Below are 21,506 nucleotides of genomic sequence, written 5' to 3' on the forward strand. Positions count from 1 at the left end.
CGAAACTGTAACTACAAGTTTAGGAATGGAGTGTTGCGTAAGTGGAAATTATGCTACTGTGTAATTGCTTGACTTAGCAATTTCATGGCTCGTGGCATGTCAAGTTGAATATGCGTGATGTGTATTTGAAGAGTGTGTTTTTGGAAGAAGGATATTTAGTGCTTAAATCAAGGACTTAAAAAGGAAAAGTAGGATAACGTATTAGAATAATTGGGCGTGCTCCATAATGAGGAGCTTGGATATACGGCAGGTGATCCTCCCCATGCGTTCAAGACCATCAGTTTGCATGAGTGTTTAAATGTGCGGTGAAACTGCACATTGTGCAAAGTGGATGTTTTATTGAAAGTCAGTTTATTTGAAAGTCTTTGGGGAGAGCTGAGGAGTGTTAAGTCTGAGATTTTCCTACTGAGTTTTCAAATGTTCTTGAATTGCTGTCATTAAAGGAGCCAATATCATAGTGCAAGTGTTTGTTTTGTGGGCAAAAATACAAAGTCCTGCAGGCGCTGTTGTGTTTTTCTTCTGAACCGTTGGTATCAAGTTTGGCAAAAGAAGGAAATGATTATTTGGGAGAGACATATGTGACGTTCCCGCTCTCTTTGTGTCTCCGCAGCGGTGGACGTGAGCAGCTGCCCATGAATGGTTTCCAGACATGATGGCCGACCAGCCGCCTCCACTGGAAGCGACGCCGCTCTTGAACGAAGTGCCAATTCTACCTCACATGGTGAATGGGGACAGCATCCAACAGGCGAGTCAATCCCTCCAATTAGGACAATTCACTGTGTGAGCAGGGATTTCAACATTCAAGAGTGGCGTAGAAAACACAACAGGCAAAAAAAAATGGTTGTTGTACAACTTGCGTGATGGCTGAAAGACAATGAGGCTTGAAATAGAGGAGCCACGATACCGATTTGCAGCGTTAGAAAAGCACGTGGTTCTCAGCGCTGATATTGGTAAAACAGAAATACAAACAGAGAGAGGAAGAAAATCATTCAACATTCATATGGTGGAAATGTGAAAGGATTGCAAATGAAAAGGAGTTTTTGTTTAATGTATCGAAGTGCTTTAAAATTAAACTAAAATCAAAGAATGAAAGGAAAAAGTATAAAATATGGATTTAATAAAGCGCTAGGGATTTGAGAGCTTGTCTTAAAGCTCATGTAAAATAATCAATAAAGATAACCAAGTGGTTGCGGTGCCCTGAACCAAGTGGTCTTTTGCAGAGAAATGAGAGAAAAGACCTTGGCTTGTTGACGTTAAGTATCTTCATTAATAATTACAGTGCAGTGGTGAAACCTGAGTATATTTAGTAGAAACTTTAGAATTTTCTTGGACACAACCCTTCAGAAGCGCCTGGCATGATTAGAAATACAGGCAAAAGTGAAAGCAAAGCAACTTGAGGCAGAAGCTTGTGTAAGTGATCAGTAAACTTGACGTGAATTTACGGGTTTGATTCTATAAAAACAAAGCATCAATTTGAAGGTGTTCTGTTCCTGCAGATAAATGATGATTTTGTTGAAGCAAGGGACAAAACTGCCAATTGCTTTAATCCGATCGATATATAACTTGAAGCGCCTGATGCTGATTGAAATAGGAATTAGGGGATTAATCCAGAAGGAAAAGTTGCATGGAAGTTTCCAGAGGATAACTGGCGTATGAAATGATTATGAAGGGTAACGGCGAAGACCTTGGCTTGTTTGAATGTGTGGTGGATAAACAGGGTACAACAAAGCAGTCCTGAATTGTTGAGGGTCTGATAGACCATAAAAGCTGCAAAGTTTAAATGAGAGAGCAGCTGGGGAAGGAGGAGAGCTCTGCATTGCTTCCATTGTCATATACTTGGAAAAATAGGTTTGATTTCAAAGAAAAGAAGTCTACTCTGCTTTTTTTCCTCAGACTCTGGAGATAAAAGTACAATAATTGTGTCTGACATAAATAAAGCTATAAGGTCTCTGAGCTCATTCTGAAGTTCCAGCACTAGCACTGTGAAATTGTAGCCCCTGCCCAGCTGTGGGTTATTCTGTAGGTGCCATTTCATGTTACACGAGGAGAAGGGATCAAGTAGATCTAACTGGACAGCATCTCCATAGCTGTGTGTCCAGCACGGCTGGTACAGACCAGCGTGTGCAATGCTGCCGCGGATTGAATGGCCCAGCGAATGTGGCCGTCATGGGGGTTCTGGGCCATTGGAGGCTGTTTGCAGGCAGTGAGCTTTACAAATGAAAAAGGAGAAAAAAAGGTACAAACCGTCCTCTCTTGGAGATGCATGGGGAAAATGGCATTTGAAGAGTGCGCTGAAGACTGATAGTCCTCGAGACTTAAAACTGAATCACGTTGGAAATAATGACTGTCTAGTGAAAAATCTTCATGGGGCCAGGAACACGATTTCATGTTGAAGGGCCAACATTTTTCACTCTAATGTGTGCGTATAAACAACCGCATCGTGTTGCAATCACATGTACAAGTTGGCTTTTAAGTAGAGTAACTTAGTAGCTTTATTAACACAGATGACTTTGAATTCTTTCGGTGCGGGTGCCATGCAGGATGGGCTGTTACAGGCTATCAGCCAGTACCTTTGTTTTCAGATGTGGTTGTGTGCAACACGTTGAGGTGTTGCCATCTGTGCCTCTAACTTGGCTTAGATTGAGTGCTCAGAAGCACTCCGGCTTCCTGGAGCTTTCCCTTGCTGGAAGGGAGATGGAACCGCATTTTTTCGTTAATTATTGTGAGTCATTCCTCTGAGACGTTGCCCCGTGCATTCCTGACATTCCAGCCTCCCGGCCGCTCTGCTGCCCTGTGATTACACCGCTCGCCTATGAGTTCACTTAATAGTTTCCTGAACTATTGGTAAGAACTTCAGTTAATTTAAACCTGTTCCCGAGATCCGACACATTCCCTGGATTTCTAAAAGAATCTCTTTCCTGCCTCTGAATTTCCTCACCCGCCACAAACCATCTGTCTTGGTTCTTTGTGCAAATCCCCGTCCCGTTATCCTCTATTTTCTTTAAACAAGTGACATCACTTCTCTCTCTTTGCTCTTGAAGTCAGAAATTGACTTGTATCCTGAAACAACAGATCTGCTTAAGCTTCAGGGGTTTTAATTCTGCCATTTGAAAAAGTCTTGTCAGTCATCTGTCCGTCTCATGGAACCGTAAGAAGTGTCACCGACGGGCTAAAGGGCCTTTCTGAGGGAGTTGGTTGTTTCACTCGTGTCCAGAAGCGACTCGTCTACCTCGGGTAAAACTGTTGTAGGCAAAGTGAGGAAAGAAAGAAGGTGAATTTTATTAATAGGCGTTTTATTGCCTCAGTAGAAGAAGAAAAAGCAGTGTGAAAATATTGACAATAGAAGCTTAGTTAATTATTTTGAGCGTATCAAGGGAAGCACTTCTTGTAGTAATTGGAGAAAAATACTGATTGTGTAAAACTAGTGATCTGATGTGAAAGCCGAGAGACATTTCATTCTGCCCATCCCTGTTTGTCATCTTGCTTGTTTGCTCTCTAAAGCTGCCACAGCTGTATTGTTTTAGTCCCCCATGTGGCTATAGGGTAGAGCTGGGTTTTCTTTCCCGAGTAATTTCTACAATTGAAAATAAACCCATCTCTTTTGTTTTCTACAGGTTATTCTTGTACAGGTGAACCCAGGTGAAACATTTACAATTACAACTGAAGATGGACACATTCAGTGTATTCAAGGTAAAGGAAAAACTGAAGCACCGAATCCAAATGTTTTGATGCTGGAAATGTTATTACTAGTATTCGTCTGTGAAGTGTCAAATGTGGTTTTATATGTTGTGCAGTGCAATAGATCAGATTTTTCAGTTTGTCCTTAAGCGCAGATGAGGCAGCACAGGGACAGACATTGCCACAAAATAAGGACTGACATTTATCTGGGCTGATTTGTACGATTAAAGACGTACTATTGGCTGTAGAAGCCCGGTGGTTGGGATAAACCTCATCTGTGCTTTTTGTAGAATAGATGTACAGCTATACTTGCGTTCAGCAACATTCCGGATGCTTCCTGAAAGTTATTAGATTATACTTAATGTATATTTTGAACGTGAAAATGAGTTCTCCGTCGTCGACATGAATTGTGTTCTTTGTCTTGATGGAAACTTGGTACAGTCACTATTTTATTTTTTAACCTCCCAGTCCCGATTATTGAAGTTTCTCTCCTAAGTGACTTTTTAACGGGCTAGTTTAAGCCTTGCTTCTGAATGTACGTGTCTAAAAGTAACTCCACAGACACAGAGGTGGGTGCAGTTCCTGATTTTCCAGACACCGGAGTGAGCCACCACCTTCGGAAAATGGAAAAACAGGGGGCTTGAGTTTGTAAAGCCTCGTGTGTTAAAAAGTGGCACCTTCTTACTTCCCAGGTCCAGCACATGTTCCTATGATGTCACCAAATGGTTCTATGCCACCTATATTTGTGCCTCCTGGTTATGTATCTCAGGTAAACTTCATTCTTATATTTCAGTATGTTTGTGGGTATAAAACTAGAGAGTATTTTGTCTGGAACAACTGTTGAAGCATTTCTCTCTTTATTTCCCCATTGAACTTAACAACTCACTTTAACGCAGCCTCTGCAACCTTCTGTTCACTTAAATTCAAACTAAATGTCTAAATGGGGCAGGCTTGGTTTTTCATTTTCTCGTGATGTTCAAATTTAGGAGTTTTCTAAGCAGGCTTGAAAACCTTTTCCCTGTACGTTCTTGAGCTGCCCAGGCAGTTTTTTGCATACAGCTGCCTCTGCACTTTGTGCTTCTGCTGTTACAAGTAGGTACTTTGCAGACCTGAAGAAGGATTCCGCAGCTGATTTGTGCATCAGTACGCAGTGAAACCTCCGGTGCAAACGCTGTGCAAAGGGCTCACAAACGCTGCGGCGTACGGACTGAAAAATGCATTTGTTCTGTGTTTGCTGTCGCATGAAACCAGGTTTGGGGGTTCGGTTTCCCTTGGTCGTTATGACAGGGACACACAAGTTCGAAACCAACTTTAAGTTGGAGCTTGAGTTATTTATGCAGATCTTGTCAGCAGATGAAACTTTAACTTCGTGTTGCCCAAAGTGTCCGGCAGGGCCCAGAGGTAAGTTCTGTTGGTTTCTGCCTCAGTGCAATGAAGCGATTCCGTTGCGGATAATGGGGACACAGCAGCTTCAGGCTGTAAAACCACGTGAAAGTCTTATTATCTTAAGGTATCCTTTCTACCTGAAACTGTGCCACGTGTTCTTGCTTAATATACACCTAAAATAGAGTTAACATAGCCATCAAAATCTGCCATGAATTGTGACGTATATGTTCCAGTGTGTGTTATAATATTTTGCACTGTAGTGCAGTTCAAGTGGTGCATTTAGTTCTGTTGATGAACCAAAAAGCCCCCCACGTTGTTTCTAAAATAAAGTGTATTCAGTGTAAGCTTAGTCTTAAGTGGCTTATTCTATTTTGTTTCCTTCTATTTAAACTCCGTTACGAATACCTAATGGTGCAGCTGTCTCATGGTGGGCTTGGTCCTTGCAGTTTGTGAGTGGCCACGTTCTGGTTCCCTTCACAGGGACCAGTTCTCGTTAGTTTGCTTTTTCTTTTGCTGAGGAGCTTTTCCAAATGTACGTTTGGCACAAGCAATATTGCAACATCCGCAGCGCCGCCTCAGCCACCTAGGAAACGCTACAACCATTCCTTAGAGCCAAACTAAATATGCTTGAAAAGAGGATCTTGAAGGAGCTAACAGCATAAAACGTATGGTCTGCTTTTGTGTAAGCTCTGTCTTTAAGTGCCTGAAAATCTAAATTGTATATGTTTTTAGTAAGAGGGCTACGTAAATAAGTTGAATCTTCTAAGAGCCTGTTTTATTTTGTAATATTTACTTGATGGATTGCTCATACCTGTTTCATTTATTTGCATGGAGGAGAAGAGGAAACAATGGATTAGTTGTGTGCCTTTAAATAGGATTTAATACAATCTAGTTTGCTTCTGAGTCTGTCTGTGCCGTGAACCCAGCTGGAGAAAGGCCCTGGAATCCTCAGCCTCTGCTTGTCTGTCTCTAAAAGCTGAGACTAAACTGGGCTGGGTTGTCTGTCCCAGGGGTCTAAAAGCTGAGACTAAACCGGGCTTTGCTTTAATCAATGGCATCCTTGTTTAATGTGTCTTTTTGCGAATCCCGCTCTGCTGGGATCTCCTGACCTTGTCTTTTGAAACCTGTGTTCTGTCCAAAGCCTCTTCTCGGTGTTAAGATTTAGAGAAGCGTTGTATAAAACCTTACAGTATTTTAAATGTACTGTGGGAAAAGCAATACGTTGAGACATTTATATATTTCACACTAGCAAAATTCAACTGTGGAAGGGGCCTATATATTGCTGTGCGTACATACGGATGTGCTTTTTAGCATCTCCTTGTGTTGGAGTTGAGGCGCACAGACGGGTTCCTTGTACCAGCTTCTCATTCCTTCTCTCCCCCGACAGGTGGTGGAAGAGAACGGGGTTCGGAAGGTGGTGGTGTTGCCCCACTCGGCCGAATTCCACCCCTCCATGCACCCTCCTCCTCCGCCCCACGTGCCGCCCCATTACCTGCACCACCCCCACGCGCTGCTGCCGCCGCCGCACCCCGTGTACCCCCCGGTGCCGGGGACGGGGGAGCTGCCCCCCCAGTTCCTGCACCAGCACCCGCCGCCCCACGTTTTCCAGGAACAAGGTGAGATTTTGTTTCCAAAGGCACGAGAGAGCCTCCCGCTCCGTGCAGCCGTCGTTTTGTTGCTGTCAATGCCTCTGCCTTTCTCTACAACCACACTCTCCTTGGTGTCAATATCTTTTGTTACATGCATTATTGTATAAACAAGCATTTAGCACAGAAAGAGATGAGACGATGTAAGACCGTCACCATCTCTCAAGCTGAAATTGCTAATTATTTCATGTCCAGGGTGAAATATTCAGTACCACCCAAGCTATGTTTAAAAAAGTTAGTTTGGGTCTTAAATTTGCTTACACTTATTTGAAAATGTGACTCTATGGCTGTGTTGGGGAAGAAAGACAATGGCAAAGCGTGATCTTGAGCAACTAACAAAAGAGAAAGGCCTGAAGAATTAAATTCAAAAAAACCCAAACCCTAAACTCAGCAAGCGGTCAAAAATAATGTTTAAGAAAAAACAAGTGAACCATTTAGATATGAGTTAAATAGTAAAAATTGAAATTTGCATGCAGATATTTTGTGTATCTTCCTGTAGCATTTAACTAAACGTTTCAAAATACATGTACAGCCTGACAAAGCGACGCCAGTGACGGTCTGTGGGTTTCAAGTTCTTTGTTTGCTGCAGTTATTCTGACTTACGCAGCTTTTCTCAGATGTCTAATAAATTATACTGAATTATACTGAATTATCCTTTCGTTGTAGAACCTCGTTCTCATGGAAGGACAAACTTCATTCAGCGGGATGAGAGGAGTCTCAAAATGCAAGAACACCTGAAGAAAAGGCTAAAAGACAGACAAGCTGGTGGTCACGCTAACAATAAACTGAACAGTCCTCCGGCGTCACCACATAAAGTTGTTAATTCTTCCAGCGCAACAATTCAGAATGGGAATGGCAAGGGCCAGCAAGGGGCTGGAGCGCTAAAGCAGAAGCAGATCGGAAAAGCAAAGGGCGCTGCAGAACCAGAGGTGGGAGGTAGGTTGGGAAAGGGTAAAAAAACCCAAAACAGAACAAAACCAAACCAAACAAACTGTAAGTTCATTGCAGAACAATTTCTGAAAAAAAATAGGTTGGTAGTTGTGTTGGGCTACTCAGGGTTCGAAAAAGCCTGACATAGTTTTCATTGTGTTTGGATATTTTTCCTCTAGAAATAATGGTAATGCCAAGTTTGTTCATTGGAGGTTTATCAGATTTAATGTTCCCTTGGTGCCATTTCTGCCCCAGAACTGCTGGGGATGAGCTGCTGGGGTCATTGTCGGGGGTGCTGTTCAGATAACGGGGAGTTATTGAAAACCTCAAGAAGTAGGAAGGCTTGAGTAGAGCTCTGTACAGGTTACTGCTTATCATTTCAGTTCAGTGCATTATTTTGCTCAAATTAATGTTTGAGCTTTTTAATAGTTGATGGCTATTTACTTGCATACACTGAAATACCTCGTGTACAATGTCTTTGTCTTTCCTATTGGTTTGAAGCAGCATCACTGAAACACAGACAGTTTCTTGTTGTGATTCCTTCAGCGTTTTGTGCACCTTTTGGTGTTTCGTGTGTGTCTTAAATGAAGTGCCCTCGTTAGGCTGCAAGGGCTGGTCCGCATCCAGGTCACGGGGAAAAAGGCTTTTTATTCCATGGCAGAATAATATTCTGAATTGTTGGACATGGACAATTGAAAAATAGGATTCAGCTTCCAGACGTCAACCTTTTGGTACCTCTAGGTGTTTTTAGCGTGCGGTTTTGCTCAGGCTGCTTCCAAACTGTGCCCAGAGCAAGCGTTTTGCAATAGAAATTCAAGGAGTGCACATACAATAGAGAGATAAGATCTTATTGTCATTTTTTTAACACCTTTCATTTTTGGAGGATTGTTTTTGTGTTGTCAAAGAAAACCCATTTATGCTCAGATTAGGAAAATATCCCCTTTGTGCAGGATGTGCTAAAAGGGTTTTTGTAACACTGTTAGTTTTGGATAGTTCATGTTTCTCCCCGTCACGCAGCCAAAACAAACAGGGGAAATGAACTTTGCACAATAAGTCCTATTGTTAAACCCTTAATGAGGAGAACTCCATCTCGCGGTGGTGTTTTGGGAACAGGCTCCTTTGCTCTTGGGCTTCTCAATAATCTGTTTCGTATTTGAAATTTCAGAATCTGACACAGAACCCAAGAAATGTGATATTCACTTGAGCATTGGCAAGCCAGTCGTAAGTATTATCCTTAAAATACCGTTATTTTCTGGGCATACACTTTCTATAAAATAACACGTGTCTTATCGACCTCTTTTTCTTTTTTCTTAGCGGTTTCATTTTCCAATAGAGACAAATGTGTTTTAGTTTCTAGCTGGGCAAGGGCAGCCGTGCTGTAGAAAGCCCCTTTCTGACCGTTGTGACTCAGTTTCGCAGTCTGTGAGCAGAGCACGAACCCGCTGCCGAAGTTCTCTGGGATACACGAGGGCTTTAGCACCTGCTAAACTGATGGAAATCTTTCCACTCTTGGAACCATCTTTTGTTCCGCATAGAGGATTTAGAAATATTTTGAATAGGATTTAGAAAAACAGATGATCTCTTTATTTTACATTTAGAAATTGGAGCAAATATTTGAGTACTTGCAGACTTGTTTAGGAAGTTGGAGTCTGGAGACGTTAATTGAAATATCTCAAGGCTAAAACTGCACTCTTGAGCGTGCTTAATGAGACTCTCTGCGTTATCTAGCCAGTCGGCATGGGTTGTGTTCTTCTGCTCAAGGTTTGGGGGAGTATTTGTTCATTTTGTAGCACTCTGTGCTGATAGAAGGATGTGTCGCCTCTGTCAGAGAAAATTGGGGATGTGGGAATTAAGCAGCAAAAAGCTTAGACCCAAACTTTTAGTCATGAGCACTTAAAATCAGAGCCTGTTGCGACCATCTAGCTTAGTGGTGTAATATTAAGGCCATGTGAGGGAGTTGTAACAGAATTAGAAAGTGAGGCCGTCCGACTGGGCCTGAATAAAGATGTGGCGTCAATGTTCAAGACTCCAAACGTGCAGATTTGCTCCAGATGAGTGATGTGAAGCGTGCAGGTGAAATACAAGTTCTCTCTTCGTAGCCTGAGACAATGTAGCGTGTCTGTAAGTTCCTTTAGTGTTCAGAGGGAAATCTTTTCAATGTTGTTTTAGAAATGCAAAGAGGAAATAATTTAAATTCAAATATTGACTCAGTATTCCCACTGCAAAGGTAAAGAATTCCTCCAGTGAGGAGCTTCATGGGCAAACTAGCGACACCATGTTATTGACTAATATACCGTTTATTACAGAAAGCAAACTTACTTGCATTATTTATGCTTTTAATAGGTTTCTGATATACAAGCAAGATCAGCCGTTCTGTCCTGGAATCTCCCAGTTAGTTCACAGAATGGAGAGAGCCATAGTCATAGTCCAGCAGCATTTACATTTGAAGTAGCAATATCCAACAGTGGTAAAAATGGAAAATTTAAATCTGTCTATGTGTAAGTTTAGTTTCTTCATTTAAGCACAATACCGATGTTTAAAACCATTAACCGATCAGCAATCTCTCTATCAGGAGCTGTTTGTTGACTTGCAGACCTACCTACTTCACGGGAAATAAATTTTAAGTAATATCACTAAAGAGTTACGTGGCCAATGGAAAACTTGAAAATTAAATGTGCGCTACATGGTTTTGCTTTTCAATGAGCTTTTATCCTTCAAATTATAAGGAAGAGCTGTAACTCTGGGTGTCTTTTTCCTCTTTTTCACAGTGGGGAGGAATTAACAATTACGCTTCCTGATCTCAGACCAGCAACTGATTATCATGCCAGGTATATTTCTGGGAATGAAATCCTTGGTGCTTTTGGTGAGATGTTGGTTACACAAGTACTGTGGCTACGTGAAAAAGGTGTGATCGCAAACATCTTGAGGAGTATTCTGCATAAAATACATAGCTGTAAACACTCCTATTGCCATCTAAATTCCCACTTATCTTCTAATTTCATGCAAATATCACCTCATTTTCTTCCCTACTGTCTTCTCTGTCTTTTCTTGTTTCTCTGAAGTACAAACTTTAAGTTATCCTCTGGTATTTCGTAGAATAAGATGGTTCGTGCCGTTCCTTTCCATAACATCCACCTTGCTTTTACCTACAGTTTGTTTGCTAAGGTGGACAGTATTTCCGAAAAACTAGTCAAAACCAAACGTAAATGAGCATGACTGCTCTAGAGATTGGCCCATTTAAACAATTATGCTGGTGAACGTGGCTGTTTAGCCTCAGCAGCTGATTTAGGCTGTTTTGGTGTCCGTACTCTTGCACAAGTAAGTGTTGTCTGTATTTGAATCTCAAGGTCTTTTTATCAAAAGGTTAATTTAACGTCAGCTTCAGTGATCTGAAAGAAGAGCAATTGGACCCTTGATTCCTGGTCTTGTTGCTGCTCGTGGTTTAATTCATTTCTAGAGCCAACAGCTCTGTCCTTAAATTGCCAGGTGCTGATGCAATAACAGCATAATCAACTGTCCTTTTTCCTTTGTTCCAGAGTTTCAGCAACCAGCAGCTCCATAAAAGAATCCATTTCGGAGTTAGTGAGCTTTACTACCGAAAGCTGTGAACCGGACTGTCCGGCTGCACCGAAGCTGGTTAACAGGACCAAGAACAGCCTGAGTTTGCAGTGGAAGGTGAGTGGTCCCGCAGGTTTGCTTCAGTTACCTTTGTTGCTTGTGTCGTGTGTGCTTTAGGTGTTTACTTCTTTTGCTGCTCACTTAGTTTAGTGGTCCGGGCGTGATGGAGCCGGCAGCAGGTCGGTGTCCCTGGGTGTCAACTGTCCGGTAGGAAAGTTCCTCTGAACTGGCAGCTTGGGAAAGAACAGCATTTTCTATTTTCGCTTGGGGTTTCTGGATGATAAATAGATTTAAGGTTATAATTCATATAGTTATCCTAACCAACTCATAGTGAATTTCTTTGGCTAGTTTGTAGATTTAACTTTTTGAACCTATACAGGATCTGTGAAGACTTTTTGGTAACCTTGTTTTCCTTATGACTGCACTTCAACCTGGGAAACACTTTATAGCTAAATGACTTAAATTAAATTAATTATTTGTACAATCTGTGAAGGAAGTTCCCAGTTCTCATGTCATAACAAGCACGAACGTTGCGTGTCCGAATGCTTGCGTTGCCCAGTTGGTGAACACACAGTGCAAGGACACAAGAAAAAAAGCTCTAAGAATATCATTTACATTATTCATAAAATAAAACTTCATATTCTAAACGATGAGAATTAACAGAATTCCTTTTAAAAGGAAGTAGGAATATATTCTGTCCAATTGTTAACATGTTTTTTTAATGTGCAAAAGTATTTCTAAAGTACAATCACTTGATTTTAACTTGTTTCATTGTTTCTTTATTTTCAGTCCTCAAATGACAATGGTTCCAAAATAACTAATTTTCTTTTAGAATGGGATGAGGTAAGAGCTTTTCTAGTGCAAACAAACCATCATAATGACATGTGTAGACCAGTTATACTTAAAAATACTTTTTGCTTAGGTACAGTAACTATTTTCAGTGCAACTGTCCAGACAGTTTAAAGGGACAAAGCAATTAAAAAGCGTGAGTCCTCCCTTGGTTGGTTCTTGTCACCCAGAGCATCATGAATCCCCAGACCGTGTTTAAATGGGTGAACGTTTGGCTTCTCTCTCCAGTCGCTGTCACAAATGTTACCCGGCTCTTGAGCTTCTTAACTGAAATGTATTCCAAAGGGATTGACAACTGAAACGCCTTTTGATTCCACTTGCAGTTACTGATTACCGTTTTGTCAAATTGACAATGCCAAAACATCAACAGATATTTCCATCAAAATGAGGTTTTATTATCCAGAGTTCTCAGGATTACAGTCAGGCATGCTCAGTATGGCCATGATGACATTAGATTTTTACATTCTTTAGGCTTACTGATTTATTTCTTTTAATTAGTGAACTGAAATGTAGGAAAACGTGAAGTAAGTGACCTTGGCAGGGAGGACGTGATCCCTGTGCAAAACATGACTCGGGTTGTTCTTATTTTAAAGGGCAAGAACGGAGCCTTCAAAGAATGTTACTACGGGCACCTGAAGCAGTACAAACTTACCAAACTCTCTCCTTCGACAAAATATTCGCTCAGATTAGCTGCTAAAAATGATATTGGAATGAGGTAACGAGCGCAATGTATCATATCACCTATTTTCTCATCGGGTACTGGTGTTAATTTTTTGTTGGTTTGTTTTCTGTAATGCTTTTGCAGTGGGTTCAGCGAGACGGTGACGTATTACACGGCAGGAATGGTGCCCCCGGCGCCGTGTCCCCCAGTGCTGCTGGAAGCGGGGGTGACCTGGCTGGCGCTGCGGTGGAGCCCCCCGCACGGCGTGTCCTGCGACGACGCGCTCACCTACAGCCTGGACGTGGAAGAAGAAGGTTCTGTAAGTGCCGTTGGCTTTTATTTCTACATACGCGCAAAAGCCTGATGCACAGCAACGCTCCAAGAAAAAACCAACTCTGGATTTTACTTTCAAACCAAACGCTGCGACAGTTGCCGAGTATCGTGTGTATTCACAAAACAGAGATGAACTTCAAGCTAAAAAAAAGAAAAGATCAACCTCGTGGGTTTTTGTTTGATTGTGGAAAATTAGTGACTGCGTTGGTTCTCATTTTCCCTCCTTTACAGGGTTATGGTTTCCAGCCACAGTACAATGGAGATGAACTCTCATGCACTTTAAGAAATCTGAGGAGGAGCACATCCTATAAGTTCAGGGTTCGTACTATATTTTGTTTCTAATTTGATCACTGTATGCTTTTCTAGAGTCTTGGAGTTTTTGTGCAGCTGAGACACTTTCTATGGAGACAGCAGAAACTTACCTGCAGCGTTGCCATTGTTATTATAGTTTTAGGTGGAATCATAATACAAATTAGATATTTTTGTTTGCATTAGCTAATTTTGTTGTCTTTTCAATTGGAAGTTGGTTTTCTTTTTTATGGAAGAACTTTATAAACCAGCAGCATATTGCTCGTCACTAAACCAAGCATTTATTCCATATTCCGTTCATTCTCGAACCAGCTCTTTGCCTACAACAGCGAAGGAAGGAGCAGCCCCAGCGAGGTGGTGGAACTCAGCACCAACCCCGAGAAACCGGGGCCGCCCGGTAAACCCAGCGTCAAGGGCAAGATCCATTCGCACAGCGTCAGAGTCACCTGGGGTAGGTCACCTTGGGTGACACCGTGTTTCAGGGCTGCATGTGTATCTACGGGCGCTCAGTAACGCAGATGAAAACCCAGAGGCGAGCTCAGGCCAATGAGTTGTCTCTGCAGATACCATACTGAACGTTCCCAAAAAATTGCGACTTGGTTTGTTTTGAGGCTGCAGGCCAAACGTAGCGTTTCTCTTGATGGATTTTAGAGCAGCAGTCAATACTGTTGGCTGGTGTAACAGCCTCTCGATTTACCATGATGCTTAAATAACAGACACATGCTGTTCATTTTGAGAGGCGATACCTGAAGTTGGCAATATTCTCCTACTTGCTCCTCTTCCTGGTGTAATTTAATAACAGGGGGAAAAAATGTTCTTGAAAATGTATTGTGAACATATAAGTGCACAATTTTCTGTTTGAATCAAGTTTGCTAGTTAAATGTATTCTATAATGAATATGGTCTCAGAAAAAGCTGATAACAGGATAACGCACTGTTTTAAAATCTTCTGTAACTGATTTTGAGATGTTGATTTCTTTCAGAACCACCCAAAGATAATGGAGGATCAGACATTACTAAATACTTTTTGGAAATCTCAGAAGCATCAGCTGGTGAGCAATCATCTTTACGTACTAATTGAGTTGTATGCTAGTTCAGCATACTGATCGCTGTTGTGCTGTACATGTTCTTTGCATAATTGATCGTTCAAATTGGATTCCGTGGCTGGATTAGCTCTTAATTAATAATTGCGTGAAAGAATTTTCAAGGTTGATTTTTGCAGAAGTTCCATAGCGTGAAGTGTTGTCTTTCTTTGCTCAGGAAGCAAATGGGACACCATCTACAGCGGCGCCCAGCGCGAGCATGTGTGCGATCACCTGCGGCCCGGCACCTCGTACAGGCTGAGAGCCCATTGTGCCAGTAAAGGTGGTGAAAGCCAGGTGAGAAAAATGGAAACCACTTCTGTTTCTGGTTTAGTGACCTATTGTTTTGTTTCCACTCTAAAATAATGTGTATTCCTGCCAGGCTTCTGATGTTCTGACCGTCACAACGGCAGCGGTTCCTCCTGGACTGTGTCCCCCTCCATACCTGGCAGGCAAAGCGAAGCCCAAGGAAATCACTTTACAGTGGGGTAAGCTGCTGTGATTCTGAGCAAAAATGATAAATCTGTACAATACTTCAGAGGGAAAAGCAAATGAAAACGTGTAGTTATAGTCATGTGGTCCGTGCCCGCAGTTCTGGTTTTTTGAAGGCGGCCAAAGCTTGCTGACCGCCTCTGATTTGGTGATGCAGCGATGTGGTGAGACTTGAGCAGCCAGAAATACCTTCCAGTTACTGACACATGTCTGGCAATGTAAAAATCAGCCCTCCTCCTCTCGTTTTGATCTCAGTAAAGGAGATAATCAAAGAGTAATGAAGATACACTGTTTTTTGAAGGAAATATAGGAAAAATGTCTGAAAAACCCTAGTAAAGGCCGCGTTAAACTCATTGCTGTCTGGGAGGGAAAAACAAGCTTCATGAAGTGTTTCTACTCAGATGTACGATTAAAGCCTGCACTTTAACTTAGAATTCACCTGAGTCAACTTTTTGCTTGAGAAGGCTCATTAGAAACTTACTCAAAAGCAAAAGTGTTTCATGTAATTAATAGGGGGGTGAAGATAAACTCTCTTTTAATTTCCTAGGCCCACCGTCCGTGGATGGAGGTTCGGAGGTTACAGAATATATCCTGGAGATGGCAAGTGCTGAAGAAGACGAACGCAGACAAGTGTATCAGGGTCCAGCCTCTGAATATGTAGTAACCAGTCTTCTCCCAGGGAGAACATATTGCTTCTGGATACGAGCAGCAAATAAAGTTGGGGTAACCACTGCACTAACAACATCAACTATTGCTTTTTGACACAAGAGTAATATACTGTTTTCTTACTCATATACTATTGTCTTTCAAGACCAATGGTATTTTGTAGCTTCTGTGTTCTATTTCTGTTGAAGGAGTGAAATTTCTTGCAGCATAAAACAAATTGATTCAAAGAAGATTCAATAAATTAGGGCTGAAGGACGGACGGAATGTCCCCAACTCAGGGGATGTTCCCTGTGTGTCGCATTTCTGTCGTTTTTACTGGATTACTATCAGTACCTAAGGTAACTAGTCCAAGTTAGTGCTAGACGTTCTTTTACTACTTTTAGTCATTTTGCAGTGTCAACCCTGCACTTCTGGCTGTGAATAACCACTGAGAGACATTTCTTAAGGCACAAATGCTACATTTGACAATTGGCCTTGACTCTGCAGATCGGTGGCTTGGGAATAGTATTGTGTAGAGAGGGGTGTGTTCAAGTCATGTTGGGATGGAATGTTGCTTGCGTAAAAGTCTGATTGAAACAGCACCCAGCTGCTTCTGGAAGGCAGATCCTGCGGCAGGGGAAGGAGGAGTTACAAAGTCATAGTGGAGGGAGTTTCAGGGTGGTAACAGGGCAGTTATTGGGAGGATGACGTATCCTGGAGGCACGGGGCCAGGTTAGAGGGTGAGCTACCTGAAAGGCATTTTAAACGGTGCTGTGAAACTAAGCACTGAACTATTTCTTTCTCTGTCAAGTTAAAAATAATTTGTTTTCTTCCTCACATATCAGGTTTTGCTCTGCTGCTGTTGCTATATTCACACAGTTTTCTTTTCTTGCAGTTTGGCCCCCACTCTGACAAAGCAGAGATCTGCACTGCCCCAGGGCCCCCCGATCAGTGTTGCAAACCCCTGATCACTTGTAAAAGCGCGACTTGCGTTGTAGTTTCATGGGAGGTAGGTTTTAATGATTTTCAGTAATACACAAATGAATGTTTGGCCTTTGGAATGGTAGTGGCACACGTGGGATACGCAGAAATGGAAGAAATAACAAGCGGAGGGGTGGAATATTTTAAGCACATTTCTTTATAGAGTTGTACATTGGTTTTGTAGATTTTTGCCAGCTATGAATTTCCCTCTTAACTGCATGAATTGGGTGACATTCAGTCCTCCTCGTGGTACCTAGTAGATAATATAATGAATTCATCCCAGTTGTTACTATAGCCACGTGTCTAGATGGAAACCTTTCAACAGGCCAAAACTAAAATCGTGCCCATGGCTCTGGTGGACGAGACCTCATGTCTCAGCCTCAGCGCTTCTCTTCCAGTCCCTGTTCAGCAGAACGAGAGGTGACGCTTGTGCAACAGCTGAAAGTGAATTTCTCGCTTAAACCCGCAGAGCCCGGCGTGCAACGGCGCCGAAATCGGGGAGTACAGGCTGGAGTGGGGGCAGGCGGAAGGGTCCATGCACGTCGCCTACGCTGGCCCCGGCCAGAGCTACGAAGTCAAAGGTCTCACACCCGCAACCACCTATTATTGCAGAGTCCAGGTATGAAAAGCCTTTTGTTACCCGTTACTAAGCAAATGAACGAGTACTTAGAGGTTGAAGAAAAAATGCAGCTGGAGGTGGAAAATGTTGCCTACTGATGCCACGTAGTAGGTAATTGGTAAAAAAACTTGTCCTTCCCGCCCCTAGTCCCTCCTAACTCTGTGGTTTTAGAAATTAAATTGAGATCTAGCATTGCATTATCTACCAGACATTTTGCCGTATTCACATTTTATGTGGGAGATTTTCCATTCTCCCCTAAATGGCTTTTAATGCCATGCAGAAGGAAGCGTGGTATCTATCTGACCGGTTAGAAACATGTAGATTCAGTAGGTAATCGCGGTGTCTCTCTCAGGCTGTGAACGTGGCTGGAGTTGGGCTGTTTGGCGAGGCCGCTGTGGTGACAACCCCCGCGTCGGTGCCCGCGCCCGTGTCGGTGCTGCATTTACTTGAAGAAGATCAAATGGAGATTTCTCTTCCTTTATCAACGTGCCTTGCGATTCAATGGGAAGAACCGTGTTGTCATGGGTCAGAGATCACTGGATATAATATAGAATATGGGGAAAAGCAGCTGGTGACTGTTGGAAGAAATACAAGCCATGTTCTTGAGAATCTGCTGCCTGACACTGTGTACAGGTAACAATCAGTCGTTTGGTTCTGATACCACAGTTGTAGGATTTTTAAGCAATAGCTTTCAGGGTAGAGTTTTAGAGTTTCAAGGTACATCTTTATTCACCTACAGACTATTTGTCGAATTCCCTCTGCAACTCTGAAGGGAAAAAAGACATTTTAAGAAGTTGTAATGTCCTGAAACCATGATGTTTTAGTTGCAAGAGTTTAAGGTTGCTGTGTTAAGGTTAACATTCTGTCTCACAGCCAAGGCTTGATCCTAAGTTCTCTGGGTTTAGAGTTGTTTTATTCAGAAGCAGTGCGTGGAATGCCATAGTCAGTATCTCGCCACACGAGGGTGAATGTGCAGGTAAGAGCGGAGTGGCTGTTCCTGTGTCGCTTGGTTAAAGCTGAGTTCAGATTATGGATCTTGTGGGAGGCAAACAGTTCAGGTTGAGGTGGAGAATGAACCTGAATGATGCTAAGAAACACTGGAGCTTCGTTGTGTTGAGAGCAGTGTAATTATGTTGACTTGCTTTGAAGTAGATTATTTTTTATAGTTAATTTCTAACTGCATTTGAATTGCTTTATTGTTTGGAGTTATATTCTTTACAAATTTTAAATCTTGCTGTATTGCGTGGCATTTTTCAGTAAATTACCCATATAGCTGCTCTTCTCACCTTTCTAGAATTAGAGTACAGGCCATCAACAACTTTGGAGCAGGTCCGTTCAGTCATTCCATGAAAGCCAAAACCAAACCACTACCTCCGGACCCGCCCCCCCTGGAATGCGTCGTCTTCAGCTACCAGAGCCTTAAACTGAAATGGGGTGAAGGTCCCAGCAGAGCTTTAATCACCAACCCCACACAGTTCAACTTGCAGATGGAGGACAGGTTTGGCAGGTAGGATAATGGGAACATTAAGGATGTTGTTGCTTTACAGCTTCGTATCAAGTTTTGAAGATATTTGGAAGTCATTTGGAGTTGGACCAAGGGTTGGACTTGATGATCTCTGAGGTTTTTTCCAACCCAGTCGATTCTGGGATTCAGTGGTTCAGTATTCTCACTTGTGGCACGAGTAAGGTGCTGAGCAGCCCAAAGTTTGCCCCTTAGTTTGCATTTTTGTGTCCCATCTTTCCATCACAGATGCTGTTAGTAGCTGTTGCACTTATATTTACTTGTAAACAGTAAATACTAATTACTATTTAAACAGTAATATCTTCCCATCTTCCGCTGTAGCCAGTTTTTCTATTTTTGGGGAATTCTAAAATGAAGTCCAATTTGCATATAAGAGACCTGGGGTTGACAGCTCTTCTTTAACGTGCAATCACAACGTACCTGGTCCGTACAAGGGTTTTGGTGGTGTCATTTCAGTGGTAGCCCGTGTACAGCTGCAGCTCAGTGCCGGGACAGGTTGAGTAAACGCTTTGGGAATGTAAACTGGGACTTGCCCCAGTTCGGACTGGTTTAATGCACATTGTGAACTGCTGGTGCCAACAGCAGAGCTCGAGCTGCCTCATGGTCATCATGCCTGTGTGTAGGAATCTGAGGCACCCGGAATGACACTTTTTTGTACTTAAGTTGGGTATGAAAACGTTCCACTTAGAATATTCACATTCAAATTTGGGATTACTGAATAATCCTAAATCGTATCTATTGTGTTTTTTCTCGCAGGTTTGTTACCGTTTATAACGGTCCTTGTCACACATATAAGGTACAGCGGCTCAGTGAATCCACTACGTACTATTTTAAAATCCAGGCGTGTAACGACGCTGGAGAGGGAGAATTTTCTGAAGTTTACGCGTTCACTACAACCAAGTCTCCACCCGCATCTCTCAAAGGTGAGGTTACACCGCCCTGCAACTTCTGCCAGCCCTTTACCTATGAGATCCAGCTCCACAACCTCACTCTCTTCCCAGCCCAGCATCTTTCCAGGGCTTCTGTGGGGCAGAGAGCAGAGCGTGGCTGCGCTGGCCTTCCTCTGCGTCCAAGAAGGGCGCTGCTGCCCCAGGGCCAGCCTGTGGCTCTGCCGCCCCTCACAGGCAGGGCTTTTTCCACCCTTTTTCAACTACAAAGGCATTTTTCAGGGTTATCTGTCAGTCGATAGAAGTTAGAACAGCATGTAGGCAAAGGAGAACACAAGTAGTTCCTCCGATCTTCACTTTCTAAGACAAGCGTCAAAGATTGCCATTAGAGAAAGTCATTCTGAAGATCGGGAGGATAATTACCTGCAGGGAAATTAGCTGACTCGGTCATATTTATAACGTATCATCTTGGCTCTGGAAGCATGTGGCCATAAATACTGTTTTATATAGTGATTTGGAGTGCTTGCTCATCTTTACGAGCATTAGATGTCAGAAGCTTGTCTTGTCAGCTTGAAAACAAAGACAAGTGTAACCTACAAATACTGCAATGAGCATTTTTTAAGCTTATGTTATGAAATATAGCAGAGAAGAAATGAGAATGAAACAAATCTTAATTGCTTAAAATTATTTGAATGACTGTTACCTCCAAGAATGCCAGTTCCCTCCACATCACCGACAAATACATTGGCAAACCCTTGAGCTTTTAGATTGACACTGCTCGGTCGCTTGTGTCAGACCTGGAACAGTTTCAGTGGAAAACACACAAAAGCAAAGTTTATTTGAAGCCAGAGTGAGAAAACTTGTTGTCACCGATACCGCTGCCCATTTACTACGTTAACTGTGAAAATGAGTCACTGTAAAAACTGGTGATTTGGCCCTTTTCTTGTGATTGAAAAAAACCCAAGAACTTTTGTAGAGACCATTGTTCTCTTTTTCTAAAATGCCAACAAATCACTTTTATTTCTAGCACCTAAAGCAAATCAGCTGGAAGAAAACACTTACGAAATCACATGGGAGCCTTTACAGCCGATGAAGGGAGATTCCATTGTTTACATCCTTCAGCTTGCCGCCGGGAGAGAGTTTGAGCAGGTACCTTTTCTTTCACATCATGAACTTGAGGTTTTTTGACTTGGAAAAACTATTGCGCGCGTAAAGCAGAATGGGAAATACCGTGTCCTGCTTGCGAGGTGAATCCCGTGCCAGGCGGTTCTCTCTATCTTCTCCTCGCCAGGTGTACAAGGGACCAGAGACTTCGTTCCGCCTCCCGAACCTGCAGACAAACTGTGAGTATCGGCTGCGGGTGTGCGCCGGCCGGCAGTCCCAGGACGCGAGCGGATCGCAAGAACTGTACGGTCCCTACAGCCCCAGCACCGTGTTCTCATCTCAGAAGCGAGAGCTGGTTCCGCCCTGCGCCGATTCCACGACGGAGTTGGCAGAGACCAAGAAGACGCTGCGCGAAGAGCGTTTCATCGCCATTGTTCTTCTCTGCGGGTTTGCCGTGGTTGCTATTTTATTTGCCGTCGTTATTCAGTACTTTGTAATCAAGTAGACAAGAGCCTATTCAGTACTCAGCTTTTTGTACAGAAGCTATTTCGGGTATTTATGGTTAGTTCTAATTAAAATCCTCGCTGGAAATGTAGAGTTTGGTGCATTTCCACCTTTTGCTGCTGGCCGACAGTGAGGCTGGGTTGGCAGATCCTTTCCAAATACTGAACGCAGATTTCATGTAGAAAGGGTAATCCTGGGTCCTCAGTAATCAGGGTTAGCTGTTAATAAAACAGCAAGAAAACAGAACACAAACTGCCTTAG

At 42.7% G+C, this 21,506-nt stretch overlaps 1 protein-coding gene across 1 annotated transcript; it reads left to right on the forward strand.

Annotated features, from left to right (window-relative positions):
• Positions 1 to 649: 649 nt before the first annotated feature.
• LOC308045469 (fibronectin type-III domain-containing protein 3a-like) lies at positions 650 to 21,444 on the forward strand (the record flags this gene model as incomplete). Its single annotated transcript, XM_080352754.1, has 25 exons — positions 650 to 745; positions 3,615 to 3,690; positions 4,371 to 4,447; positions 6,452 to 6,680; positions 7,377 to 7,646; positions 8,806 to 8,861; positions 9,984 to 10,138; positions 10,409 to 10,468; positions 11,177 to 11,315; positions 12,048 to 12,101; positions 12,701 to 12,822; positions 12,913 to 13,087; positions 13,333 to 13,419; positions 13,723 to 13,861; positions 14,393 to 14,461; positions 14,670 to 14,788; positions 14,874 to 14,979; positions 15,531 to 15,706; positions 16,524 to 16,637; positions 17,079 to 17,228; positions 17,581 to 17,861; positions 18,523 to 18,735; positions 19,507 to 19,673; positions 20,665 to 20,786; positions 20,929 to 21,444. 25 exons carry the CDS (start codon positions 650 to 652, stop codon positions 21,244 to 21,246), a joined length of 3,570 nt encoding a protein of 1,189 aa, XP_080208880.1. The 3' UTR covers positions 21,247 to 21,444.
• Positions 21,445 to 21,506: the final 62 nt, after the last annotated feature.

This window comes from Nesoenas mayeri (assembly GCF_963082525.1).
Source record: "Nesoenas mayeri genome assembly, chromosome: 13".
Classification (NCBI taxonomy): domain Eukaryota; kingdom Metazoa; phylum Chordata; class Aves; order Columbiformes; family Columbidae; genus Nesoenas; species Nesoenas mayeri.